The 26,073-nt window shown below is 40.5% G+C and overlaps 1 protein-coding gene across 3 annotated transcripts in view; it reads right to left on the bottom strand.

The window, feature by feature from the left end:
- The window catches only part of RPS6KA2 (ribosomal protein S6 kinase A2), a 167,951-nt gene that overhangs the window by 69,776 nt on the left and 72,102 nt on the right, over nucleotides 1-26,073 (bottom strand). For all 3 annotated transcript variants that reach the window (XR_014183519.1, XM_082047471.1, XM_082047472.1), the window contains 3 exons: nucleotides 24,254-24,335; nucleotides 1,042-1,122; nucleotides 142-221 (listed from right to left, as the gene is read on the bottom strand). Coding sequence is in view for 2 of the 3 variants with exons in the window: in XM_082047471.1 (XP_081903597.1) it covers nucleotides 142-221; nucleotides 1,042-1,122; nucleotides 24,254-24,335 (243 nt within the window). In the remaining variant the exon portion in view is untranslated. The remainder of the gene's footprint in view (nucleotides 1-141; nucleotides 222-1,041; nucleotides 1,123-24,253; nucleotides 24,336-26,073) is intronic.

Below are 26,073 nucleotides of genomic sequence, written 5' to 3'. Positions count from 1 at the left end.
TATATATATATATATCTATATATATATATACACACATATATAGCAGGACTTTTCCCAAGGCCATTTTTCCTTCTCACCAAATTAATGCAAGTCCTGGAAACGCAGGACAGTCATTTCTAAGTTAAAAATCTATCAGCTTACCTCTTTGGAGAGTCTTGTGAAAAGGTCCCCTCCCCGCAGGAAATCCAGTATTAGATACAACTTTCCCTCTGTTTGAAATGCTGCATCAGAAAAAGATGGAGATGTTGGAAGTTTGAATCAAGATAAAATCTCCAAAGAGTCAATCTTGTTGACTAGCAGTGTATCATTCATGTAATTAGCTTCCGTGTCATTTTAGCACTTTGGGAACAGAAAAATGTAATTTCTATATAGAAGTAAGCAATCAAGCTTAGACTACGGGAAAAAATGGTATCAGCTGATAGAAAGCAATGCATCACTAATACATTCTTTTTTCATATTTAGCACCTATGAATTAATATTGCTTTCCATTGCACAATATACCAGGAGTCACTGAGGGTTAGCCATAGAGAGAAGCTCCCAGATTTGTGTGAGAGGAGAGCCCACACTATCCAAAATGTCCTCAGAAGACCCTTTACAATAATAATAGGGCTGCGCAGGGAGCTGGTGAGGCAGAGGAAGGCAACTCCAGCAAGACACCACACTCATATGCACACATATACAAATTTGGACTGGTGCTGATTATTAAAAACAGTTTGTATTTAGATTCTCTGGTTTTCTAAATGATACCTGACAGCAGGTGAGGGGGTTGGCAGATGCATACTCACCACTTATCCCACTAGCACAATCTATCATGTTAGGCTTTATGAAAAATGTATTTTGATGGTGGAATGGCTAAATCCTACTTATACTGAAATTCTCATTCAGCATAAATGAATAATTTCACACAGGTAGCCTCTAAGATTTTGTTAGAAGCAGAGCCATTAGTAGGCAGGGGGGTATCTGTATGAAAATATAACATATCCAGTTACAATTCCCCAACCAATTTAAGAACAAACATGAATTATATTTTATTATAGTTACCATAATGAAGCTTGACTATGAAAGGATGATTCACTTCTGCCAAAATATCTCTCTCCATTTTTGATCGTACCCGATCCCGAACTATAAAGAAAGAACAATAAGAACAGGAGCACATTAAGAGGCAGTATGGTCGTGGGATACAGTACTGGCATGAGGTTCAGGTGATTTGGATTCTGCTTCTCACTCTGCTGATGGCTTGTGGTGTGACCTTCGGCAGATCATGCCACACTCTACTGTCCCCGTTTTCTGCTTTCCTTGTCTGTGCAAAAAAAGTAAGCTCTTCAGGAAGGCACCACATCTTCCTCTGTAGACAAGAGCCCTAACTAAAAGGACTACAGTATCACAAACAACAGGATAGTAATTACGCTTTGCAGAAAATAATGTTAATGTAAAAATTTAAACTATATAAAATTAATGAATCTGTCTCATTTAAGATTAAACAGAATGTACCAGTCCCAGAGCTGGTTGGGTTAACCTTGTTCAAATTCACCTTCTGTGTTTTGCTGATGCTAGCAATTTTTATGAGATATCACTGAATAGCACTCTCTGGAAGTGATTTATATAAAATACTTTAAGCTTCCAATAAACCACACAAACAATCAGTAATAAAAAAAAAAGGCTGATGAAAAATAGTAAAAACCTCTTTTTATATGTAGAGATAAATTCTTGTGTGATGTGAGTGAGAAAAATACTTTTTGTGGTTGAGATTAAGTGTGAGAGAAAAAATAGTTACAGAGGTGAGCTGGGTTCAAACTAATCAAAGCAAATGCTGAAGATTTCATAGCAAGCACATTGAGCAGAATGTTCAGACACTGAGGAGGATTCAAGTCCCCACATTATCAGCTCTTAAACTTACAGATTCATTATTCAGTCAATCACAGTTTCACAAAATCCACAATGAAAGCACTGAAATTTTCTTCTTCTTTCTCTGCATTACACAATGCCAATATGCTTTTCAGCTGAAAGCATCTACAAGAGATGGGTAGTAAAGCCTGAGATCTCAGTGAGATTCTGTCACTGCCTGCATGTGTTGTGGACTCACTGAGAAGCAGCAGTACTCTCAACACCCAAGTAATGAACATGCCATAATGAAACCACATATTCTGTTGCTGTACATCAAGAACTGATGCTCAGAAATAGGTCCAAAACAGCTGACCTGAAACCCTTAAATAGGAGTGGAGGAACACTTTGACTTCTTGCTGTTTTGGTGCTTTTCCTAGGTCAATAGCAACGTAAGCTTTACTAGCTCATTCAACCTAAGCTACCTTGTAGCTAAAAATCAAAACAAACGGAATCTCAAAATCTTAATCTTATCGCATGAATAAAAACCAGACATCATACACTCACAAATGCTTTGCCTACATGAAGGCAGATCATTTGTCATGCTGTGTCTTTGCTTTGTCTTGTCTGGGGATCAGTGAACATGTATCACCATGAATTTATCCATTCACTTCCAAAATGGAAATCTGGATGTTTGACAAGGACCTGTTTCTATGGATTCCTTTCCAAGTGAATCTCTTTCACAGCACCAGAGCTCAGAAGGTTCAGAGCAGATGACTGAGAGGCTCAGTTCAGCATCACTCAGCACAGAGATGGGTGTTCCCCAACACCGACACCTGCCCAGTGCTGTGTAACAGCCTCTCCTCCTGCAAATAACTCAGCTGCCCCATCCTCATTTTGACCATCTGCAGGGGCCTCAGTGCAGCACACAGGTGGCTTGGGCAGGTAATGCTTACACCAGCCATTCACCTATAGGAGTAAAATGCTCAATAGAAATAGTTCTCATCTGCTGAACTCTTGCCCTTTCTATCTAGTACTGAATTTGGTTTGAAAGGCAGGGTTTGCCACTTATCTTTAAATTATGTGTCAGACTGAGGCAGAGAATATAACCTGGTGCAATAAGCACAAAGACATTAAGATTGCTTGCATGATCTTGTACAAATTACCTCTCCCTGAAATAATCCCTAGTGTCATGAGACAGAAGAGACCAGACTGGTAGAGGCTGTGATAGCAGAGGAAGCACCTGCTACTCTGAAATAAGAACAATTCCCATTTCCAGGTATTAATGTGGTACGAAAAAGAAGTAGAGGCAGCTGAGGATACATGCAAGTAAATAGAGCTTATCCACTTCAGTCTGTCCCATTCTGAACATCAAAGAGAAGGATGTTACTGCTTCCTTTATTTAACACTGTTTATGGAGAGGGTTTTATTTAAGGTATGAATTTTTACTTGGGCTGTTTTAATTTTAATAACCATGAAATACAGAAGGGAAAGGGGAAAAGGGAAAAGTATATTGAGAGCATCTTCCAAGGAGAGAAAAAATGTTTCTTACGAAAAATGGACTAGCTGTATGTTTTCTGAAGAAGAAAATAAAACCATAATCCTGCTTTCACCTTTGAAGCTCTCATGATTTCAGCTTTGGTTGAGATTTAAATATAAATTAAATTTCAGCCAATAAACTTCTTGTCTATATGTCTCACTTAAAAACTGGAAGTCATTACAGCTCTAGTTATGTACACTATCAAGTAAGCATGATCTAGGCACATCCCTTGATGTACATACAATAACATCATATCAGTTCATCAGGATGTTGAGCCAACCCAATGAGAACTTTTATTAGTGAAACCCTGGCCTACAGGAGCTGTAAAGGGGAGTTTATAGAGGAGACACTAATTAATTCACTGTAATAATAATTAAAACATATAATTCACGTATCTATCACATATTTAGTTACTGGATAGCTGAGCTGAAGTCACAGCTCTGTGAAGTTAAACAGCGTTCAGCTGCTGGTTTCAGTAGAGTCAGAGTATTGCTTCTGGGATCTCTTTGTCCAAAGAATAGCTTCCAAACATTTTTATTTAATAGCACCATTCTCACTGCTGCCCAAAGCAATTCTTAGTTCTACAAAAAGAAATCATCCTGAAGCTGTCTTCTAAATTTGTGTGTAATACTGGTCTTTTCTCTGTCATCAGACTTGCCTGAAGTAAAAGTAGCTGTTTCTATATTACTTCAAGAAAAGTAATTTTCAATTTAAGTTACAGTGTGGTTTTGCTTTTTGTATATAGATTTGGTGTTACAAGGCATGAGGGTTTTACCCACAGCCTTGCACAAGCTAATACATGCATCAAATTTAAAATGGTATTAATTCAATTTCCACGCGTCAAATAAAAGTGAAATAGCTTTTTCTTCTGCCCTCCTCCGTGGCCTGAGACCCACCTGGTATCCTTCCTGTGTCCCACACCACACTTCCCTTGGTGCCAGCTGGATCCTGGGCACAGATTCTTTAAGTTAGCGTTCCCATGACTGATATAATTTCCACTTACAGCTTTCCTGTTTAAAAGATTTCACAGAGAAACATCCAGCAAGGGGGCATGTTTTACAGAAACCGTAATGGACTGCCTTGGCTAAGGGCACTGAGCTGCACATCAGACTTGATAAAAAACAAAATCTTCAGTGCCGTGAAACCCATCTCGGGCTCCTTCATGGGAGGAACCATGGTGTGGTGCATCAGACAGGAGCTGAGACATGTATCTGTGCGAAGGAGCAGTGCAGAGCAAGGGAGCATGTCTGCCTCCATCCTGCCTGTTCTGGGGAGCAGCAACAATGCAGGGAGCCAGGCTTCGCCTGCCCATGCAGATGGTGATGTATATGATATATTCCGACTTCCTGCATAGGTGCCGAACTTGGGTGCTACTCTCACCTCTGTTGGTCAACAGCATGGGGACCCAGAGTCTCATGGGTGAAATATTTTCTGTACTTATTAGCTGAGGTCCAGCACAATTCTGCTTTGCTGATGACTGGAGTCATTTGTGTGCTCAAGCCCTGTGAATGTCTCTGACTTATTGATGCAGCCTTGCAAATGCAAGCGAAGTGCTTGGATCCTCCAGTATACTTCTAGAAATAATTAAATGACTTCTAGCCGAAATCGTGTTTTAAAAAGGGGATGGAGATAAATTTTGTGAGCTCTGCAAGGCATCTAATGCTGAAGATGGTTCTACTACTCTTTAACAGCACTAAAATGATAACTCTTATTTTTCGTAAGTCGATGTTAGGTGCATAGATCCTTTTATAACTCCAGTCCCAGTGTGAATGGTTGCTGGTTGCCTGGAGGCACAGGGGCCTGGTCCCTCTCCAGAGCCCTCTGGAGGTGGCTCAGGGCAGGACCTGCTGCTCTGGTTGCCTCTGTGTTGGCCAGTCTCTCTCCATCGATTTTGGAGGCAAACTTCTTGGTGTCACTAGGCTGAAAATGGCATTTGAAAGCCTAATTTTCTTTTGGAACTAGGAATGGGTTGTCAGATGATAGGTTTGGTGCCTCAGTGACTTGTCCTTATGGCCTTTTGAGCTTTTTCACAATTTTACCTGAAGTTCTGCTTAATCACCTGACCTGCAACACCAGGGAGAGAAGCCCCCCATGTGTCTGACATCAATTACCCTCCTCACATCCCTAAAGCTCAGCACCATGCCATGAGTGGAACACAACCAAAATATAACTCAGAGTCAAATAACACACACCTCAGTTTCAGATTCTTCACACAGCACTGGTACATGCCAGTGATACAGAAAATGGAATCTATACATAAAATGATGTACAACATCAGTTTCAATTCTATTTCTGTTATTTTCATCTGTTTTTAATACTGGCTATTGTAGACAAAAGCAAAGAGAGACTCTAATTTCAAATCCACACTGTGTATGCCTAAAAGACAAAGTACTTGTGTGATGAGTAATTACTCAAGATATGGAGAAATGCAGGCTTTCCAAAAAAGATCATAATCTGTCTTCTATGGCTCTGCTGGGAAATATGATTTGCATTACTGTGTTTCTGCTCCACACGGTGTTACACTCAAATCTTCTAAAGAACAGCCTTTTACACTGTACCTTATCAGCAGAGCATTATGACAATACAAAACCAGAAAAAAGTCTTCTTGACACCTGAATGTAGAAGTATACCAATAACGTCACTTACAGATTTTCTGCACATTTCTTTTGAAATGCATATAATTTCATGAAGGTTATTTTTCTGGAGGAAAGATCCAAATATGGAACCTTTTAGAAATGGAGAAAGAGCCATAAAAAGCAGAGCTTTACCACTCAGCCCTAGTGCTGCTGCAGCAAAGGAAAGAAAGCAGATCCACAAAGCAGGAGACACTCCTTTGTAGAAGGGCCCTCTGAAAAATCAATACAAAGGCAAACTGTTTTTTAGGAGTCTGGGGTCTGGAGGAGGTCATTTTATCTCCTCCTGCCTCCTTTTTCTTCCCCTTTTACATGAGACAACACACTTGGCTTTGAAAAAAATCAAAGACTTTCCTTTGATTTTTTTTCTTTCCTTAAAAAGTAGCTTGGATGCTTCAATGTTGAGAGTCAGAATTAGAGATGTCTCTAAATTAATGCTCTTTTGAGTTTCCACTTATATTATTTATTAATTATTCATTATTCTCTCAAAATGTTTGGAAAAGTTAACTACATCTTACAATATCCCTCTGAAGTACCTCTGCTCAATTTTCCAGCAAGAAGAATGAAACGACAGATTGACGCTAAAAAAAAATAATTTTTGAAAAAAAAATTTATATGAGAGTTGTCAGGAGCAAACACGGGTTCCTAGGGTCTGCAGAAAACAAATCTTCAGAGCAGTAGCCTGAGCTCTCCCCCCATCTTTGTGCCACCCTGGCCCGGGACGGAGCAGCCACAGATGCTGCAGTGGGTCTGAGCTCTGGGGGTGTGCTCCCTGGGCTCCATCCTGCACCATGCAGGCCCTGGTGGCTGCGACCTCCTGCTTTTTCCCCACTGGAACGTGAACTTGGATATCTCTCCCAGACCAAAAAAATCCAACAGACGCTGCAGGAGCTTTAGTGTGTTTTAGAATTTTGGCTGAAATTAGCCCGTGGGTTCAACCCCGTCATTAGAGAAGTACTGACCAACAGACCAGTGGCTTGATCATATAAACCTTGTGTCCTTATGCAGAGGTGAAATTTGAATTTTTGTGTATTTTTGAACAGAACTGGACCAACTGAATATGCACAAATGTGCTTGTGGCCAGGTAAACCCATCCCCCATGGCAAGGTCTGTGAGCAGCAGATGTGCAATGATATCCAATAAGTCAAATCCTGTGCTGATGTACAACAGGAAAGTCAGAATCACACCCCTTACAGCCGCATAAATCGCTTCTAGCTAACGTTGTTAAAAACCAACTGAATAAACGGCTTGATGAAGAGCAGAGAAAGGTGCCAGCTGCTAGTATGGTACTTCCTTGAAAAAACCCAAAACCTACAGCTGGAAATACATCTGTCTGTGACTTGTGCAAAACTGAAAGCCTTTAACATCTCTGCATAGCTGCACCTGGGTCATCTTTATTTTTGATGTAAAGCATATGTTTGATATAAATTTATTTACCTTACCAGATGTGAGATCCTGTCAAATGATCCATGAGGTGATACATTTGCTTCTTGAATTCTACTGTAACGTACTCCTATTTTTTATTATATTTGCTTCAGCCGAACAGATGTATAATTATTATTATTACTATTGCAGGGAATAGCAAAATTTCAATATTAACTCTTACTGACAGACAATAATTACCTATGCTTTAGGAATAGCTATAATTTCAAAATGACAAAGCAATAAGAGGGCTAGCCTTGGAATTCAGAGGTCCCAGTAAACACCATTAATCAGTACCTCTGGAAATTATGATGACCTAAAGGGAGAAACTGATGGCTGTTCCATGTAGTTTTGCAATAAAGAAAAATTATTTAGAACTGTTATGAAACAGCTGGCCTTTCCCCCTTCACAAAATAGACATTTAAAATTTAGTTTCAACTTACAAGAAGCCATCAGAGAAAAGATACACAGGTACACATCGTCCTCAATCCTACTCTTAAATAGAGTCCAAAGAGGGCTGAATTTTCTCCATGAAACATCTCTGGTATCACTGTTTCTCCTGTCAGACTCTAATTCCCTCGCAGCCCCAGCCCTGCTGTAGCACCAGTTAACTTGCATGCAGCTGCACAGGAGAGGCAGCTCCAAGCATCATGTTTCCTACCTGTGAGGCATTTCAGTATTAAAAAAGCATTTGCCTTGTGTTTTCTATTGTGATGTTGCTAAGTCAACAAGATCAATGAAGAAATTATTTTTCTCTTGTTCTGCTTGAGATGGAGATGATCCAGAGGTCCAGGAACTGCCAGGACTCTCAGGGCAAGAAGTTTCACCACTTGCCTTTAAAGCTTAAACTCCAGTGTGGCTTAATCAACTGTTGCCACTCTTTGCTCTTAAGACACACCTGTTTTGTGGCTTTCATAGGCAGAGCTGAATGAATTTTGCAGGTTACTTTACTCTGAGAATGTGAGAACTGTCTGTGCTTTGGTATTCACCACAAATATGTTGTGCAGCATATCATGAAAGGCAAAAATACAGAACACTAGCTCAGCAGCGAAACTGCAAAAATATCCCCTATTATGCCAGTCTTCTACAGAGAAAAAAAATTGTTCCCTTTATTTATTCTTTCCAGGCCTAAAAAGCCAGTTTTACTGAATGAGAAGTTTCTTCTCCTCAGGATCTTTGAGCAACTACCAATTCACCTGCAAAGCCTGGCAGATGTGGAAGGGGGTGAAGGTGGCACTGGAGCTCCCCAGGGAACTCCTTGCCACACTAACTCAGAACAAAGTGCCCCTGTGTGAGAGGAATTTAAAGCCCCTACTATTTTGTTTAATGGCATGGTATGGAACCTTCTCCCTGGTCCAGTTGGGATGTTTATGGACAACACCAACAATCTTTTGTATAATATTAAGTGAGAAATCCTGTAAGGAGTAGAAATGTGGTATTATCCCTCTGTGGAGAATGTATGTACTAAGATGCTGTCATTTGCCACCAGGGCAGTTTTGCTCATAGGCTGAAAGGATCTTGGAAAATGTTTTATGTGTTGCTGCTTGAAACTTGTAATTTTGGACATTTTCAAAGATGTTTTTACTGTGGGTTTTGTTCTGAATTGGAACAAAATGCCTAAATTCAGCAAGTTTTGCCAAAATTAAATTGTGAAAAGTGGTTTTAGGTGCATCAGAGTACTGTTTTATGAAGTAATGTTTTTATGACTGGCCTAATGGGAGAGTAGTTTGCAGCTTCATTCTGATACAGGTAACGCAAGGCAGCAGCTGGACAGTGAGGTGCTTTTCTCAGAATGCAGGGTTTGGATGTATCGGTCATGGAGCACAAGACAAATGTTAATATTCTCTCCAAGCTATGCAGAGCCCTGGCCACAGCTGAACTAGGCTGACTTCCCACTCTAAACACTTCTTCCATTAGGCTGCTTGGATGTGGTAAACAGAGAGCCGATCCAACCTGACTTGTTCTAACAAAAAGTTTTGGACAAGCATTTTAGCTACTGAATTCCAAATATTTTGGTTTGTGAAATGTGTAACCAGTATATTTAAGGAAACACTGAAGAAGCTGGGCTAGTGGCTTATCATCCAAAACCAAGGACACTCAGTTGATTTAGGAGATATGAAGCTCTGAGACAGCTTCTATTTGTAAACTATGCAGGACAAGGTTTATCAGGTTGCTTGCAATCCAGCCCTCTGAGCTACTTGCACACAAAATAGATGGGAATTTAGAACTCAAATATTTCAAGAAAATTGTGGCATTTAATGTCAATACCCAGGCAAACTAAACTTTTATTCTGCCCAGGCCCTGATACACTATGCAGACATGCTTAATATAGCTCTGTTGATATATTTGCCTCATAAAAATAAATAAGCATCTGTGAGACAGCTGTCTGTCACTGAAGAAGCCTCCAGTCCCATCAGCAACTATGGTGTGAAGTCAAGGCAAGGTCAGTTCCTAAATTAGAGCATAAGGAAAAGCCTGGTGTCATGTTGTCACTGACACATTGACTAAAGCTTTGCAACCAGCAAACCTTGGCCACCCAAACAACAAGAAAAATCTGAGCTAGTGTTCTCTCATACGAGAAGAGAAACACAGCATTCAAACAAATGCAAATTATTTTTCAGCCTGGACTCAACTACTGTGTAGGAATCCTTGTGGAAGATATGACTAAGTTCAGAGAGTCTCTGGGTGAAATCATGGCCCTAAAACAAGTCAGTAGTAAAACTGCAGTTGACATTAATAGGATCTTGCCATCTACATCTCAGTCCCTGTATACAGTGTTGAAAATATACATAGCTGGTTGAACTCTAAAAGAATACATAACTGAAGAGGAAATTTTCTTTTTTCTTATGTCATTGGGTAACTGCCAAGAGCTAAACATAAACCGTACTAAGCAATGACTAAAAGGAGACAGGAGGAGAGCAGATAAATATTTAAACAATATAAACATGGAAGACAGAGAAGACTTATTTATCAAAATAAAAGAAGAGAATATAAATAGGAGGAGGTAAGTGAAACAGAAAAAGAGGAAATGGAAGCTGTGTTGGGTGAACTGTAACTGGATGAACCCCTATGGAAAAGAGTGAAGGGCTGGGATTGCACCCTCATCACTTGATATATTTTAAAACAAAATGGAACAGAAAAAGTTAAATAATAATTTAATAAGAAGGCAGCATATTCTGGCTGCAGAGGAATGAGATTGCATCTTTCACTATGTGCTGTTTTGCTGCATTGACTCCACCTCAACAAAGCATGTTTTAAAATTTAAAAAAAATCTAGGTTTCACTGCTATGCACAACTGTTTGGGAGACTGACTGAAACACAGTATTTGTACCAGGATTTATGTCTATAACATTATGTTAGAATACTACAGCAAAGGGGAAAAAAACAAACAGAAACTAAAAATTTGTATTGGGAATGGACTTCAATATCCTGTGAAGAATAACCATGTGAAGTTGATCTTCCACACTGCTTTTAATTCTGAGATCTCAACTTTACCAAGAGCCTTGGATCATTATGGCTGTTACCCTGTAGGGGGTAGCTGAGGGTAATGAAGCTCCTCTGGGGCCACCAATCACAGTGGCCACCAGCCCTGTGACAACCCTTCCAGTGACTGCTCTGCAAACCATACTCCTCACACATAGAGTGAAAACTTTCGGGCTTCCTCAAAGCTTTGTTATGGAACTTGCTTCCTTTGTTCTGCTTTTGAAAAAGTGCTCTCAAACCTTCTCGTGTGACAAACTGTCTATAGCAAACTGTCATAACAAGTCAAACTAATATACAAGTCATAACAGCATGACACGGTTTCTGCATATTTCTAATGAAGATGCATGTAAAGAGTCCTCTGACACTGGCAAATCTCATGCAGTGAGGTCAAGTCTTACACTTCATGAGCACCTCCTGTTTGCTCCATCGGTCTCACCTATAGCCACCCTTCAAATCCCTTCCATCCCTGCCCCAGTTCCAGGGCTGAACAGTTTGGCTCCTGCTGTTTCCCTTCTCTGCCCAGGGAAGCCACCAGGCACCCACTCTGTCAGTGCTGGAGCTGAGCAGCCCTCTTTCCTCACAGCCTCCTCTCAGGTCCCAAGCAGAAAAAGGCAGGCAGGAGGAGTGAGGATGGTCTGGAGAAGATGGCAGACAGCTATCACCTGCTTCCCAAAGTTGCAGTAGCTCTGGCCCTGTCTCATTCCCACTGCAAAGCCTGGACTTCTGCTTGAAACAACACCTGAAGCAAATGCTGCCCATGATCCATGACCCTCTCTCTTGCTGACCCTCCACTTCTTCACTAGCAGTTTTGCCCTTCCTATTGTCTTTCCCTTGGCTCCACACACCAGATGACACCTCCAAGCCCGCTGCTACCCCTGATGCTTGGCACGGGGGATGGTAGCTTTCTGCTGTCCCAGAAAGCTGCCCTTGGGAATCTGAGAAGCACCAGCTCACCTGGGGACAGCTGAAGGCCTTCTGGAAAACTGGGATGTCCAGATTTCAGTAGGGTGGCACGTCATCTAAATAAAGGCTGTGCATTTAGTGGGATGGTCTAGGAAGAGCCTCTTGGCTTCTTTGTTACCAAAGTCAAAATGTCCTGCCTAAGAAACTATCCTCTGCATAAAAGTCTGCTGCTGGGGGCTCACTGGAGCTGCTGAGCAAACCCACTGGTTATTTTTCTGAACAAAGCAGGAGAGCAGACACAAACTGGGGGCCCATCGTTTTCCCTTTATGTGGAAAGTTTTCTAGGAGACAGAGAGAGGTGAGATAAAGGTGATCCAAATGCAGGGAACACCATGTAAAACAAAAATACAAAGTAGTCCGTCTAAATATACATTTGAAAATTTTTCTTTCTTATGAAAACACGCAAGGGTTAAGTTAGTACCTGTATCCATTTACATCCTACCTAGATGTATGACGTTAATATTTATTGTAATAATAATGAAACAAAATTGAGTTGATTAGCATTGACAAAACCTGTAAAGCAGTACAATTCCATAAACCTGAAACTCCCTCACAGCATGAAAGACAGCTCTGGTTTAACAGTGTTGATGATGACAGTTGCCCACTAAATGGCAACTATGTCACAGCACAAACAAAGTCTGAAAGATGACAGGGGACACAGCACAATCATCTGAGTAATTCACTCATTGACTAAATTTACAAAATTTGGGAAAAGCCTGAATTATTACAAAGGCACTGCTAAGAAAATGTCAGTTAAATTACTGCACCATGGAAACCTCTCTAGAGTGTCAATAACAGTCGCATGCAGATAGAAAATGCTGTAGACAAAACAGAGATGCTGACGTTGATGCTGATTGCTGGTCTCCCTTTGAATATCATCAAAACCTTCAACTTGGACCAAATGCCGCAGCCAAGAGGAAGCTGTAACTGACATGTGTAACCCACATGAAGAGTATAAAAACACAGAGAATAATTTTGTCTCCGCTGAAGCAAATCCCAGATGGCAGTCTCCCACACTGGGCCATCAAATTGTTATAGAGTGCCAGCTGAGTGCTAGCACACCTCCAGCAGCAGCTGTGAACAGAACACCTGGCCAGCTGTTTGGTGAAGGGTTACAAGCTGCAATGCTGTGAGGAAAACCACCACCAGCGCAATTGAGCCCCTGCCCTCTGGCACCACTCTGACTTAAAATGCTATTGAGAGGCAGTGCTGACCTCTCTGTTAATCTGTCCTCATGCTTGAAAGGAAATAACATTTTTCTATTGTATTATGGGAACCAGTAAAAGCAGTGGGATGCAACTTGCAGAGGATGCTTATGGTTTCCAAACAAATATAAACGCACTCCAGTTGCAGGCAGCTGAAATTGGTTAAATAGCAATTATGTCGGATGCTCCAACTGGTGCAACTTATTCAGTGAACAGAACAAACAAATGCTTTTCATATAGATAATGGATTTGTATCACAGCCAAAGACTTGCAGAGTCCATTACAGAGGTTAAAAATCCTGGGAATATGTAGCTATTTGATTTCCAGTTTAGCTTTCCACTACAGCTACAAATTTATGCAAAAGTAAAGTTGATTATTTCAAATAGTCAATGCATTATACAGAATAGACATTTCCTAGCAATTTCTTGTTTTGGATTATTTAGCCATTAAATTCCATATTGCAGCAGATTACACTAAAGTAGGGAGGAGTGTTAATAACATCTCCATTAATATCTGACTATTACTTTTCATAAGGACATTAAGCACTGTGAAGAGGAGGCTGGCATAACTAGGTTAACATTACAGATATGGAAACTGAGAAGAAGAGCACCAGTAATAGCAGCTGGTTTATGTTCATGCAGCAAGCTGGTGGCAGAGGTATGAGCAGAGTCAAAGTCTTGTAACTCATAAACTGAGGTACCAGCTCCTATACTAATTACAGCTTGCCATGAAAGAATAGACTACATGACATAAATTCAAAGGAGATGAAGGCTAAATGCATTTGAGCCTGTATTTGCCAAAAGAGCAATTTTTCTCTTCCTGTAATTCATGTAGCCTCCTAGTGAAAACAACAAGCTCTTGGACATTGGGTAGGATTAAAAATTTCCCAGTGGTCCCTTCATGTGCTGCACAACTGACTTGATGGGTTACCAGCAATAGTGTCTCTTTTTCAGCAGTGGCTTTCTTGAAATTAGAAGCATTACAAGCAAACAGAAAGCTTACAAAGCTCCTTAAAGACAGCACAAGATAAGCAATACACAAAATATCCAAACCCCAAGACCAAGCCAAAAGAAGACCAGAAAAGTAGACTTTCACTTGAGGATTCCTATTTTGCCTATGGGACACCAGCCAGAAAGGCAGAAGACGAAGGGCAGCAGGCAAGGTAAACCAGTGACCAGTTTTATGTTTTCACTAGTAAAGCCAGACTGGCCTGGGTACGTCCTGCCCACTGATGTTCTGCTTGAGAGATGGGGAATGGAGGTTGACAGCTGTGGTCAGCCATGAAGAACTGAAAATAACCTCCAGAAATGCTGCTGTCTCAACCTTCTATACAAAGAAAAGCTGTATTACAAATACTTATTTGTATTTGGCTTTTCCTAGGAGCTTTCTCTACGTGGGACTTCTCAAAGGAACAGACATTCAACTTCTCAACAATATGACCACCATCTGTCTTTTCTCTCCTCAATTAAAAAACCTGAATGCTCAATAATCTTCTTGGTAGAGTGGGGGCATTGCTACTACTGTAGTTACAAAGCATTCACAGAGGACTTGACATCTGGAGCATACAGCCACAGCAGACCACATTTTGTTTAACAGACACCTTTGACTTACCTAGCGCTAGCAAAACTAAATCTTCTAACCCAGACACCTACAAAAAATAATTCTGAGGAAGGAAAGGAAGATCAAAGATTCTCGGTCTATAGAAAATGGAGGCTAAACATGATAACAGTCTTCAAGATGTGGAAAAAAAAATGCAGAGAGGAAACTTCTCAGCAGAGAGGATGTGAACTAATGGCTTCAGCTGTGGCAAGGCAGATACAGGACAGATGTTAGGAAGTGTTTTATAATAGTAGATATAGTGACAGTTTAAGAACAAATTAGGCAAATATCTGTCAGGAATGACAAAAGCATAGCTGTATCACCTCAGGTCACAGAGATCAGCAGCAGGACTTCTTCAGACGCCTTCTAGCCAATACTTCAGTAGCAATGAAAGGCATAGGGTGCCCTCCGACAGCCCCACACTTGTGGGGTTACCTGGCACAGGCCTGGGCAGGGGAACAAATTAGATTCCCAAAGCAGAACCACTGAGCTCCTACAGTTGTCCTGGGGACTCGCCAGTCCTCACTCCCAGGTACTCATCCCAGGCAAAGCACGTGGTGCCCATCTCACTCCAGTTGTCCTGTTGTCCTTTTCTCTCCTCTTGCTGTACTTCCCACCTACTGCTGATGAGAGGTGTGAGAGCTGACAAAGGCCGTTGCACCTCCCAGTAAAAGTTGGCTTTCTACAGATAAAATGGAATTGCATAACAGTTGACAAACTGGATAAACATTTCACTCATGGCTCCAGGAGAACTGTCTACGTAGTCTCTCAGTTCCTGAAACTACACCAAAAGAAACTAACAGCAATCTGATACTTGACAATAAAAGATATCTAATGTAGTCTTTTCCATAAAGTGAAAACCAATTTAGAAATAACTGCAAATAGCTGTCATTAGATACACAGTGCAATGAGTACAACAAAAAGAATAATCCAGGGGAAAGCAAGCAGCAGTGAAAGCCCTTGATCAAGTCTACTGTGGAGACTTTGAAGAATGAATTTCAGTCTGAAAGTGTTTTACTGACGGTCTCCACAGGGGCTGCAGTTTCAAGAATCTCCATTGCTACTGATTCACTGTATCAAGCCCAGCAGGATCAATCAAAACTTTAAGGAAGTAAATGGCAAGCTGACTCAAAATTACAAGGTGATTTGGAAAATTGCTTTTTACTATCAAAAATGAAATTAGTATGATGGACTACTCATTCCTGAGAAAAACAGCCACCGTTACTTGACTTGCTGGAATAGCCAGAGGATATGTTCAAATGCAACTTGCAAGAGCTGCCACTTCTTTAGAAACTTTAAAGAAGTCATTCTTTCCATATTTCATTGACAGAAGAGTATGACTCAACAAACATTTAGAACAAGCTTGTATAATTTGATCACAGGTGAAGAACATATCCTTTCTGCCAAAGAAATCAGTAGACTTTTCAGTGCTCTCTCCCTCTGACTTCAGATTTGAATCTCCTTTGTGCTCTCCAGGGAATCATAATATGAGCACCTGAATAATCCAAGACTTTCAGCTGCTGCTAATGGGGCCCATGTAACTGCTTAAGGATTAGAAGTTAAGGGCATGTGCACTCTCAAACTGCTGTGCCCAGCAAACCAAGGAACAGCAAATGGCAATGATGGGAAGAATTGCTTCAAAAGCCTGGTCCAAGCCAAAGCATCTATGTTTTCAGATGCTAGGACTCTCATCACAGTTTCTACTACACCACTGAACTTCTTGTGGAAAAAGCTGGGGTTTGCTTATGCGTCCTGTCCTGTGCTCTCTTTGAGGAGAATAAAATGGAGCTATTTCAGGCAGCAACATACTACTGAAGCTGCATTCCAAATAAACATACAACCATGCAGCAAGCCATATTTTGATATTACATTTTGATATGTTATTTCAGAGTGGTACTGGAATAAATGTGTGGACAGAAAAGGACCTGGCGATATTGCTGCATTTAACTATGGCATGTATGACAAGTACAGAAGTGTGTCCTCCTATGTGAATCAGTCTGGCTGAATGACAGGGAGAAAGACAGGGAGATTGATTATAATTTTTACCAGTATTTAGGCAAAGACTTCATAATTCTGCCCTCCTTAGGAAAACAGGAAGAATATGCTGTCTAGCAACCTGAGCAACACTTTTAACAAGGTGACCCTATACAGAGCTCAACAATCAAAATTTTCATGAAGACAAACATGAATTTTCTTTGGCACTAAGGAAATGCTCCATGAGGAACAACAGGCTTTTGTGTAAAAGTAAATTAGCCAAAATGTGCCCTTGCTACAAAGCAGAGAGCATGTTTAACATCCAGAGTTCATTTGTTGAATATCTTAATTGTAGGTATTTTTGATTGATAATAGGACCTTCACAATGCACTTGGCATTGTAAAGAGGCTATAAGTTAATTTAATTGGGACTTCATAGAATGAGAAGTCTCACACAGCTTGAATAGAAAGAGGTAATCTTTAAGTGATGCATGCTCAGGTTATACATGTAGGCAAAAGTTTTCCCTTCTCAACCAAACATGAATCCAAACACCATACAGAATCACTAAAGAGTATTAAGTATCTAACCCAGAAGCTACAATCTCAATGAACGTAGGGTTTGAACGTAGATCAATGAACGTAGGTCAATGCTCTTTAGCAAACATTATCGAAATAAACTTCCAGCAATGCTCTTTGTCATTTTTGACCTGTCCGGTCTTCCTTATATTCAGGCTGGGATGCTCTATAATATTTGCTGACACACGAGCTGGTTTCCTAACCACAGTTCATTTTCTTTGTAATATATGAACACATTATTCTCCACAGTCCATTAGAAACAACCTAAGTGAGCTCTCTCAAATGTACTGTACCCTTTCCTCCTTCAGAAAGCAAGCCCTAGATAAGCTAACTTTTAGAGGAGGAAGAAAGAGGTTGTCTGATTAAAAAAGCCTTGCAAAGGCACAGTAAAGCCACAGCCCAATGGTGACATCTGAGCATTGAGAGCTGAATATCTTCCAGGTTTCATTTTCAAAACTCTCACAGGACGAAAGAAAGCTCTGCTTCCTTGGATGACAGCTATTAATTCTGGCTTGCTCCTAAATTTTGACGGGCAAGGTTGGCATGTTCTGCAGCTCAGCATGCAGCTGGAGATCTTCTTCTTGACTCCTCGTCCACAAAGTTCGCATGTGACTTGGCAAGGTCCAGATGGTGACCCAAGACCATTGCTGCATGGCTGAGCACACACCAACTAGGCTGATCCTCACATTTTAGAGCCAATTGTGAAATATATAGAGGAAGCAAACGTCATCGTGTTTGTGCACACAGAAGTTGCTGTTTCCTTCCCAGATTTTCCTCTCTCCATCGAAAATTTAGTGTATGGCTATCTGCAGAGAGGGGTGAGTCCTTGTCTTGGCTGGATCTTTACGGGAACTTTCAGGTCCAGCAATGTTTTTTTCTAGTTCAGAGCCGTAACATTTGGAGAGTTACAATTCTCAGAGTGAAAAAGCCATATGTGGGCAGCAGTTCCTGAGGATGTCGAGCATGCAGCCTTTCCTCCAAACAGCAGGGCAAGGGAATCTCTGCTGTGGGGTCTGAACTCACAGGAAACCGGATGTGTCGTCAAAGATTTCCCTGGTGAATTGTTTAGAAAAGGCTAATAAGAGGCTCAGAAGAATATAAAAAAGATGGAAGAACAGTTTAAGAAAAGATAATAACCCAAAATTTAAAGGGTGAACCTGAGTGAATAAATGGGCCTCAGTGAAATAGGACAAGACACCTTGAAAACATCAGCACCTGGGTTTATCTGAGATGAAGGTTCTTCCCTGTCTTATAAGGGTAAATTGTCCTCAGTTTTTTGTTTTGCTGGATTTTTGTCCCCTTCAAACCAGAGGGAAACCACTGGGAGTTCAATATCTTAGATCTAAACACCACAATCGTTGCAGAGAAACTGAGTCACATATAGCTGAAAACTAAAGAAGGCACTTCAGTTGGTATCCAAAGAGGAAAGCTACTACTACAATTTTATCAGTGGTTTAGATGGAAATCACAGTCCAGCTGATGACATCTAAGTTAGGTGTTCAATTTAGTGTATAATTAATATAAATGACCCAACATTCCCAAGAACACCACAAGCTCTCTATGAGTCACTAAAGCCACGCTCACCGCTTACTGCATCTATAACCATCACACGCACTCAGAACAACTGTAAACCCATAAGCCTACTGGCTAAGACTGAGGGGATCATAAACTGCAAAGCACTTCAGAGCTTTTGACAAAACAGATTATCATTTCTATACCACATAGGCAGAAACAGGTAGACTTTCTCTGTTGTGATATGAATAGCTTCCAGTGCTGAGATTTACACAGTTCATTACCAACAAGATAGGCAGATATAAACTACCTCCTTGTGACCCAATCACATGACCTTCACTAGATTATCACTGTAATGTTTACAAAGTTCATAAACATTATGTCAGTGAATTATGGCTTCATGCTGCTTTCTCTAAGATACCATGAGAGATGGGTCTTTGATTTTCAAGCTCCAAAGGTAGCCCTTATGCTCCAGCACAGAAGCCTTGTGGTGGGTTGACCCTGTTTGAATGCCAGGTGCCTGCCAAAGCCACTTTATCACTTTCATCCTCAGCTGAAGAAAATATACTGAAAGGCTCATGGGTCAAGACAGAGACAGAAAGAGATCATTCTCCAATTGCCATCATGGCCAAAACATACTTGACTCGGGGAAATTATTTTAATTTATTATCAGTCAAATCAGAGGAAGATGATGAGAAATAACACCAGATTTTAAAACACCCTCCCCCCCGCCCTCTCTTCTTCCCAAGCTTAACTTTACTCCTGAATTCTTTACCTCCTTCCCCTCCTGGAGCAGCACAGGGGGATGGGGAATGTGGGTCATGGTCAGTTCACCACATGTTGTCTCAGCTGCTCCTTCCTCCTCAGGGGAAGGACTCCTCACACTATTCCTCTGCTTGAGCATGGGGTTTCTCCCACATGTGACACTACTCCATTTACTTCTCCAAAGTGAGTCCCTCCCATGGGCTGTAGTTCTTCATTAACTGCTCCAGTGTGTGTCCCTTCCATGCGGTGCAGTCCTCCAGGCACAGACTGCTCCAGCATGGGCTTCCCATGGGGTCACAGCCTCCTCCGGGAATCTACCTGTGCCACCATGGGGTCTTCCACGGGCTGTAGGTGGAGACCTGCTCCATCATGGACCTCCGTGCCTGCAGGGGGACAGTCAGCCTTGCCATGGTCCGCACGGGACTCTGTTCCAGCGCCTAGAGCACGTCTTCCCCTCCTTTTTCACTGACCTTGGCATCTGCAGAGTTGTTTATCTCACAAATTCTCACTCCTCTCTCCTGGCTGTAACTGCTGTTGTGCAGCAGCTTTTTCCCCTTAAATATGTTATCCAGAGGTGCTACCACTGTTGTTAATGGCCTCAGCCTTGGCCAGCCGTGGGTTCAACTTGGAGCCAGCTGGCACGGGCTCTATCAGATATGGGGAAAGCTTCTAGCAGCTTCTAGAAGCCATCTTTGTAGCCCCCCTGTTACCAAAACTTTGCCACACAAACTCAGTACAAAACTGTTGGGGATTTATGGGCACTTCACAGGTGTTTAATGAGGCTTACACTGTAAGCGTTCTAAACAGCTCTTGTTCACAGAAACCTGAAGCACATCCAGTAAAGCCAATGGAGCCTGAGACACCTCGATAGAAATATTGAGTGGATCAAAATAATCAGCCTGCCCTTTCCTTCTGTCCCAGCTTTGCTGGTGTATACAAGGCACACCTATACACAGAACAAAGAGTCTTGTTTTCTTGCTGTTTCCTCTGTCTCGTGGTGCATTGGGGCCTGGCAGTCAAGACTCATTGATATACATCTATAAGCTTTTAAACATTTAGATCAATTTTATTCTCTTTCATTTTTTTAATCTAAAAATCTGATTTTCAAGAAAAAAAAAGTTGTATGTATTGAATATATGAAAGCATAATTTTAAAATGGTATTTAATAGTATTATCCAATGACACTCTGAAAGGCAGAAGTCTCATTCTCAGAAGGTATTTAAGTACCTAAATCTCTTTGAGCACCTGGACGCCCTCAAAAAGGTCTGTATTTGCAAATTTTTTAGGGTTCAACATTCAATGCTATTCAATAAATAGCATTTCAAAGTCAGGTGAGTTATACATACATGCAGCCTTGAATCTGATGTATTTGCCATTTGGCACCTAACAGACATTAATATTCTCAAACATTTTGGACAAGGTTTTCCTAAATATAATAATTAGAATGAAATACTTGTGTTTCTTCAGAAAGTTCTCGGCTTTAAAAAAATGATACCCACAAGGTCCTTCAAAAGCAAATGAGGTATGAAGTAAAGAAACTTCTGTGCGATACTGTTGTTTACAACTGAGAGGAGCAGTGATTTTCTCACTTTGAAGGATCTATGCTGTTATAAGTGCTTATTCAGATATACTGTACATTTAATATAAACCTTCAAGAGGTAACAATTAATTTCATTTTCACAAATGTTTGTGTGTACAGCATATGCCTCTGCAAAATTTTACAATCTAAACCAGAATATTTTGGAGTCTACTTCTCTCTTCACAGCAGGAGCAGTTCTGCTGTTTAGCAGATCTTTTTCAAACTTAAATCTACAAATGTAATTGATCTACAAAGTCTCTTTTGTATCAAACAACTTTTCTGAGCTGAAAATGCTTGAAGAGTGTTGCTGGTGGTTGCTGCACCCTTCTTCTACTACCCTTTGCTGTTGGTGAAGTTGAGATCACGCCAACACAGGATGATCACCCTGGAAAGAAGTAGGAGGCAGCAGAATCACTGGAGGAAGCACTGTTTTGGACTTTTGCTTCTTAGACTTTACCAGCCAGCCACAGCCAGAGTCCAGCTCCTGGGACAGGAAACCCTTTGGCAGGATCCACTATGGCTGCTCTTCAGAGCAAGGTACAAAGCTCTTTTTAACCAATCACTCCTGAAGGCTTCCTCACATTCTTATTTATCCAGGCTTTCATTTTTCAGACTAGTTCAGAAAAGAAAAAACAGTTACCCTTTTCTTTCCCTTCCCCTTTCCTCCATTTTATACATTTTGAAAATCTGTTTCACTGAAGAAAATAACTGCTATGCTATTTAGGGCGTCATGGCCATGTCAGTGGCACTGGCACCAAGAGCTTTGACTTTCCTGCTCCATGCTGTAGTGTGCAGCACAGGTTAGGAAGCAAAAGCATTCAGAAATTTGTCTCGTATCATGCCTTTTCTCAGTAAATACTGAATGCGGTGCTAACAAATACTTATGGCTTTGCTCCCATTACTTGACATGGTAATAAATACTTCACCTAGGAGTGACTTCAAGCCTTTTTGAGTATAGGAAGGCAGTGGCAATTCAGCACTCTCACTTAAAAGATGAAATTATGCTGTCAGAAATACTATCTCTGTGCCAAAAGTAACATGGAAGCTCAATGACAGCAATCCTCATAGTTGCTCTTCTCACTTGCACTGTGCCAATGGTGTTTTGCCTTCATTTTTGTACTCTGAGTTAATTAGCTGTCAAGTTTAACTTGTAGAAACTACTGTGGACAAATCAGTTCCTACTGATGTGCTAGTTATCTTCAGGTTAATGGGAAATCCAGAGCTACTAGTCAGAGGGGTAAATATGCTGAATGGGAGAGAAATGCAATCCAACAAAACCACAAAGCAGCCTCAACTTTTGGATTTTGAGGCCCTTGCTTAAGAAAACAATAAATAGCCCACTGTAACAGCCAAGGGAGGAGAGAAACAGTGATTCTGTGGTATAACAAACTGAGGAACTGCAAACACAAAGGTGGCTGGTCTTGACAGAACAGAAATTTGATGGAACACTTTTGGTAGTTTAACATCACCATCTAAATTTTCAGATTTCCTAAAATACTAACATAATGTGTATTTGTTGCTGTTGGTTTTTGTTTGTTTGTTTGTTTTCATAGTGGAATCTTAACATTACAGATTTAGCTATCAACTACTGAGTAATAATAATGTGTTTGGGGATGCAGGAGAAACCCTCCCCTTCTCCAAGCTTTTTCTGCTCAACACACCTCAGAGTTATACAGAAGAAGAGGGAATACCCAATTTTAACCTTGAGTGAAAAGTTCTGGGTTGTCAAAAGAAACAGAAACCAGTTTCTGGTACATGTTGACATCAGAGAGGTCACACAGTCCTTCCTCAGATGCCGTGCCTGGCAGAAGACAGCTTTCCTTGATTGGGAAGGCTCTGGGAGATCGGTTGAGTTTGGTTTGGGCACTTCACGGTCCTACTCTTGGTTGAGAAGTCAGAGAATCACTCTATTATACGTATTGTACACACAGGCCTGACCTTTTACTTTTATGTATTACACCAAGTACTATTTAAGTGGTTATTTACACCATGCTGTCCTGCCAGAACAAACTTTCCCATCTACATTCCAAACAAAAAGATCAGCACGCCAGCATCACTTCAAACTAACATTTCTTTGAAAAGGCTTCCTTACGGGAAAGGACTGTGTAAATACCTGATTTACTACTTCCCCATTTTGACTAGTTCTCAGAAGAGGTGCAGCGTCTGCCTGCCATCACCTGCTCTACCTTGCAATTACAGGCAGCTTCATTCTTCTTTTGGTTCCCCAAATTGAGGTGTGCTGAAGCAATTTGGATTTTTGAAGTCATCAGGCCTATCTCAAAATGATCTCTCTTCAGATTAGGGTAGAAATTTAGGTACTATACTGCATTGTGCAAACCCACACTGTCCAAGGAAGGAAAGAGCTGCTTTGGGCAAAATGAATGCTGTCTGCCTCATCTGCAAAAAGTGTCAGGCTTTTAAGAGGAAAAAACAGAGTACAGTGCTGGGTCAGGGAAAGAGGAAGACACCTGGGTCTTCCTGACTCTGGGCAGCAACAAATGGTAAGTATTTCAGCTGAGACCAAACTTACTCTCTTTGCTTTTCAGTCCTACGCTTTACTAGAAATTTCTTTTTGGTCTGAGTGATGCTGTAGCAGCCAATGGCTCCAGAAGAGGATGACCAGCTTCAGTCATCAGTCATTTGGCCTCAGCCTACTGGACACCATGCACTGACTGGTCTTGAGCTGGGAAACAGCATGATATCAATGACCTTAGAACGATTCGTTGCACTTGAAAATGTGCTTCAATGAATTTTCAGGCATATATAGAGAAGTACCAGTTGGAAAGCCTTTCTAGCCAGTAGGAGTCATGTTTTACTTCAGCAATGTACTAATTTAAAAATACATAAGTTTATTTCAGCAACAGACTGGGACTGCTACTGCAATGTGAATAAATATATACCAAATAAAAGTCCTATAAAAAACACCAAGAAGTGAAGAAAGCATGCAGCTAGAAAACTCCGAAGCCCTGTTTTCCTGCACCCACAATGTATGTAGGCAATGTTTTTTGTCTATGTTTTTTTAAAACAGTTACTATAGTGAGGAAGAATTTTGGAGGGTAGCAAAAACATATTTGTGCACTCTTATATACCATGAGACAGCGGCAATGTAAAAAAAATGACAAAAGCCGTCAATGACAAAGTAGCACAGAAACAGAGACTGCAGCCACTGTCCCAATCCTTACCTTTCAGAGTTGCCTTCTTAAGTACCTTCATAGCATAAAGCTGACCTGCATCAGATCCTTTGATTTTCCTCACCAGAAATACCTGTAAAAAGTAGATATCTTGTGTAGATCAGTATTGAACTTCCAGTTACAAGCCTTTCTGCATTTGATAGAGGAACAGATTCAGAAATCCTAGTGAAAACTATTAGCTGAAAGTTGTTTGTATCTATTTCACCTGCAATTGGTTGAACTAGCTCTGGAAAGCTTCATTTTTAAGCCTTTATTCCCTCACAAAGAAACTACGTCCAACATTATTAATTACCCTTACCCATTCAATCAGTATGTGCATATCTCTCCATATTCTGAACAGCTTTACATGAAAAAAGTTATGTCTCTCCATATGCTTAGGAAGGTGCAGTGTCTCAAAACTATTACCATCAACTAAATCAAGGTGAAAAAATAATTTGGTTTAATTTATGCTGTAAGCCATGAATGGTGACTAGACTAAGTTGTGTTATAACTGAAGCAAAATGTTCATACAGCTGAAAATCTGGTTGTGCATACTTAAAAAAAAAAAAAAGTAAGACTTTTAATTAACAAATAGCTTATTATAATAAAGACAATTTTCGCTGTTGTAGTTACCTATGTTACGTCTTCTGACAGTGTAAAAATTTGTCATTGAAATAAAATAAAATTGTAGCTAAAATTGTGATCTTTTTTGTCTTACTCTGCAGCTATTTCTTTTCTGCTCCTGAGTGCATCTGAACACTAGAGGATTAGTGAACAAAGGAATCAGTAATTCAGTTTGGTCTTTATAAGACTTTCAGTATTTTAATAACTGAAAGTAAAATAAAGAAAACTTCTAGCTGATTCCTAGGACTCACTCTACTGAGGTCAGAAATACCAGAGAAGAGTGTCTCTCTTTTATTTCAGCACTTTGCTACTGGACAGAAGCATGAAGAGAAGCCAAATACAAAAAGAAATGTAAGGTCACATATGTAGCATATACATATAACAAGATAAATTGTCAAAGCCTAGCTAAAGTAACATAACTAATGAAAGCCTAAATGGATTACAAAAATCTGTGGCAATTATTTTATTCCTTGTGTGTTCAGGAACCATGCAGCTTTCTTAACTGCCTCCACCCAAAATATAAAAAGACAAAAAAAGAACAGAGGAAGTCTGTTTCTAGCACATTATTTGCAAGTTGAAAGACTCTTCCTTCTGCAAAAAATAATAGCTGTAAAGAGATTATAATTAATTTTCTGAAACAACCCATAAGGAAATGTTTGTGGGGAGAGAGAACAACTTTTAACAACCAGCTAGAGAAGCTGGGAAAAAAAAAAAAAAAAGCTAAATTATCTTTGAACACCTCAACCAGGGCTCTTACATCTGCACAGCATAACAGCTACACCACTTTTACAATACGATCTGATACCTTTTTGGTGAGACTTTCCTTTCCAAGATGTTTCCTGTGCATAAAAGATATGCACAGTTCCTCAGCTGAGCTGCCCTAACTGGCTGAGCTCAGGCACATGTTGCTTGTTCCCACCTCCTGTTTCCCAGTTCAATGAACACACATATCTCTGGTACTCACAACTGTAGGAACAAATGATGAAATCTGGATGCATCAGGAACACATAAGAATTTCTGCAGTGTTTTTCATTAACTTTCATGGATAAATTAAACTCAGCTGCTCCAGCATTAACAGGAAGTCAAGTCATTTAGAAGTTTGGCTAGACAGAGAAAAGTTGGGATATTTTTCTATCTAGACTAAGTAAAAGATTTAATTTTTGCATTACATTGAAAGAAAGAAAGAAGAAAGTCAAAGGCAAGCTTGC

This window comes from Streptopelia decaocto (genome assembly GCF_964273445.1).
Source record: "Streptopelia decaocto genome assembly, chromosome: 3".
NCBI classification, from domain to species: Eukaryota; Metazoa; Chordata; class Aves; order Columbiformes; family Columbidae; genus Streptopelia; species Streptopelia decaocto.
This window is presented reverse-complemented; position numbering and strand designations above follow the sequence as displayed.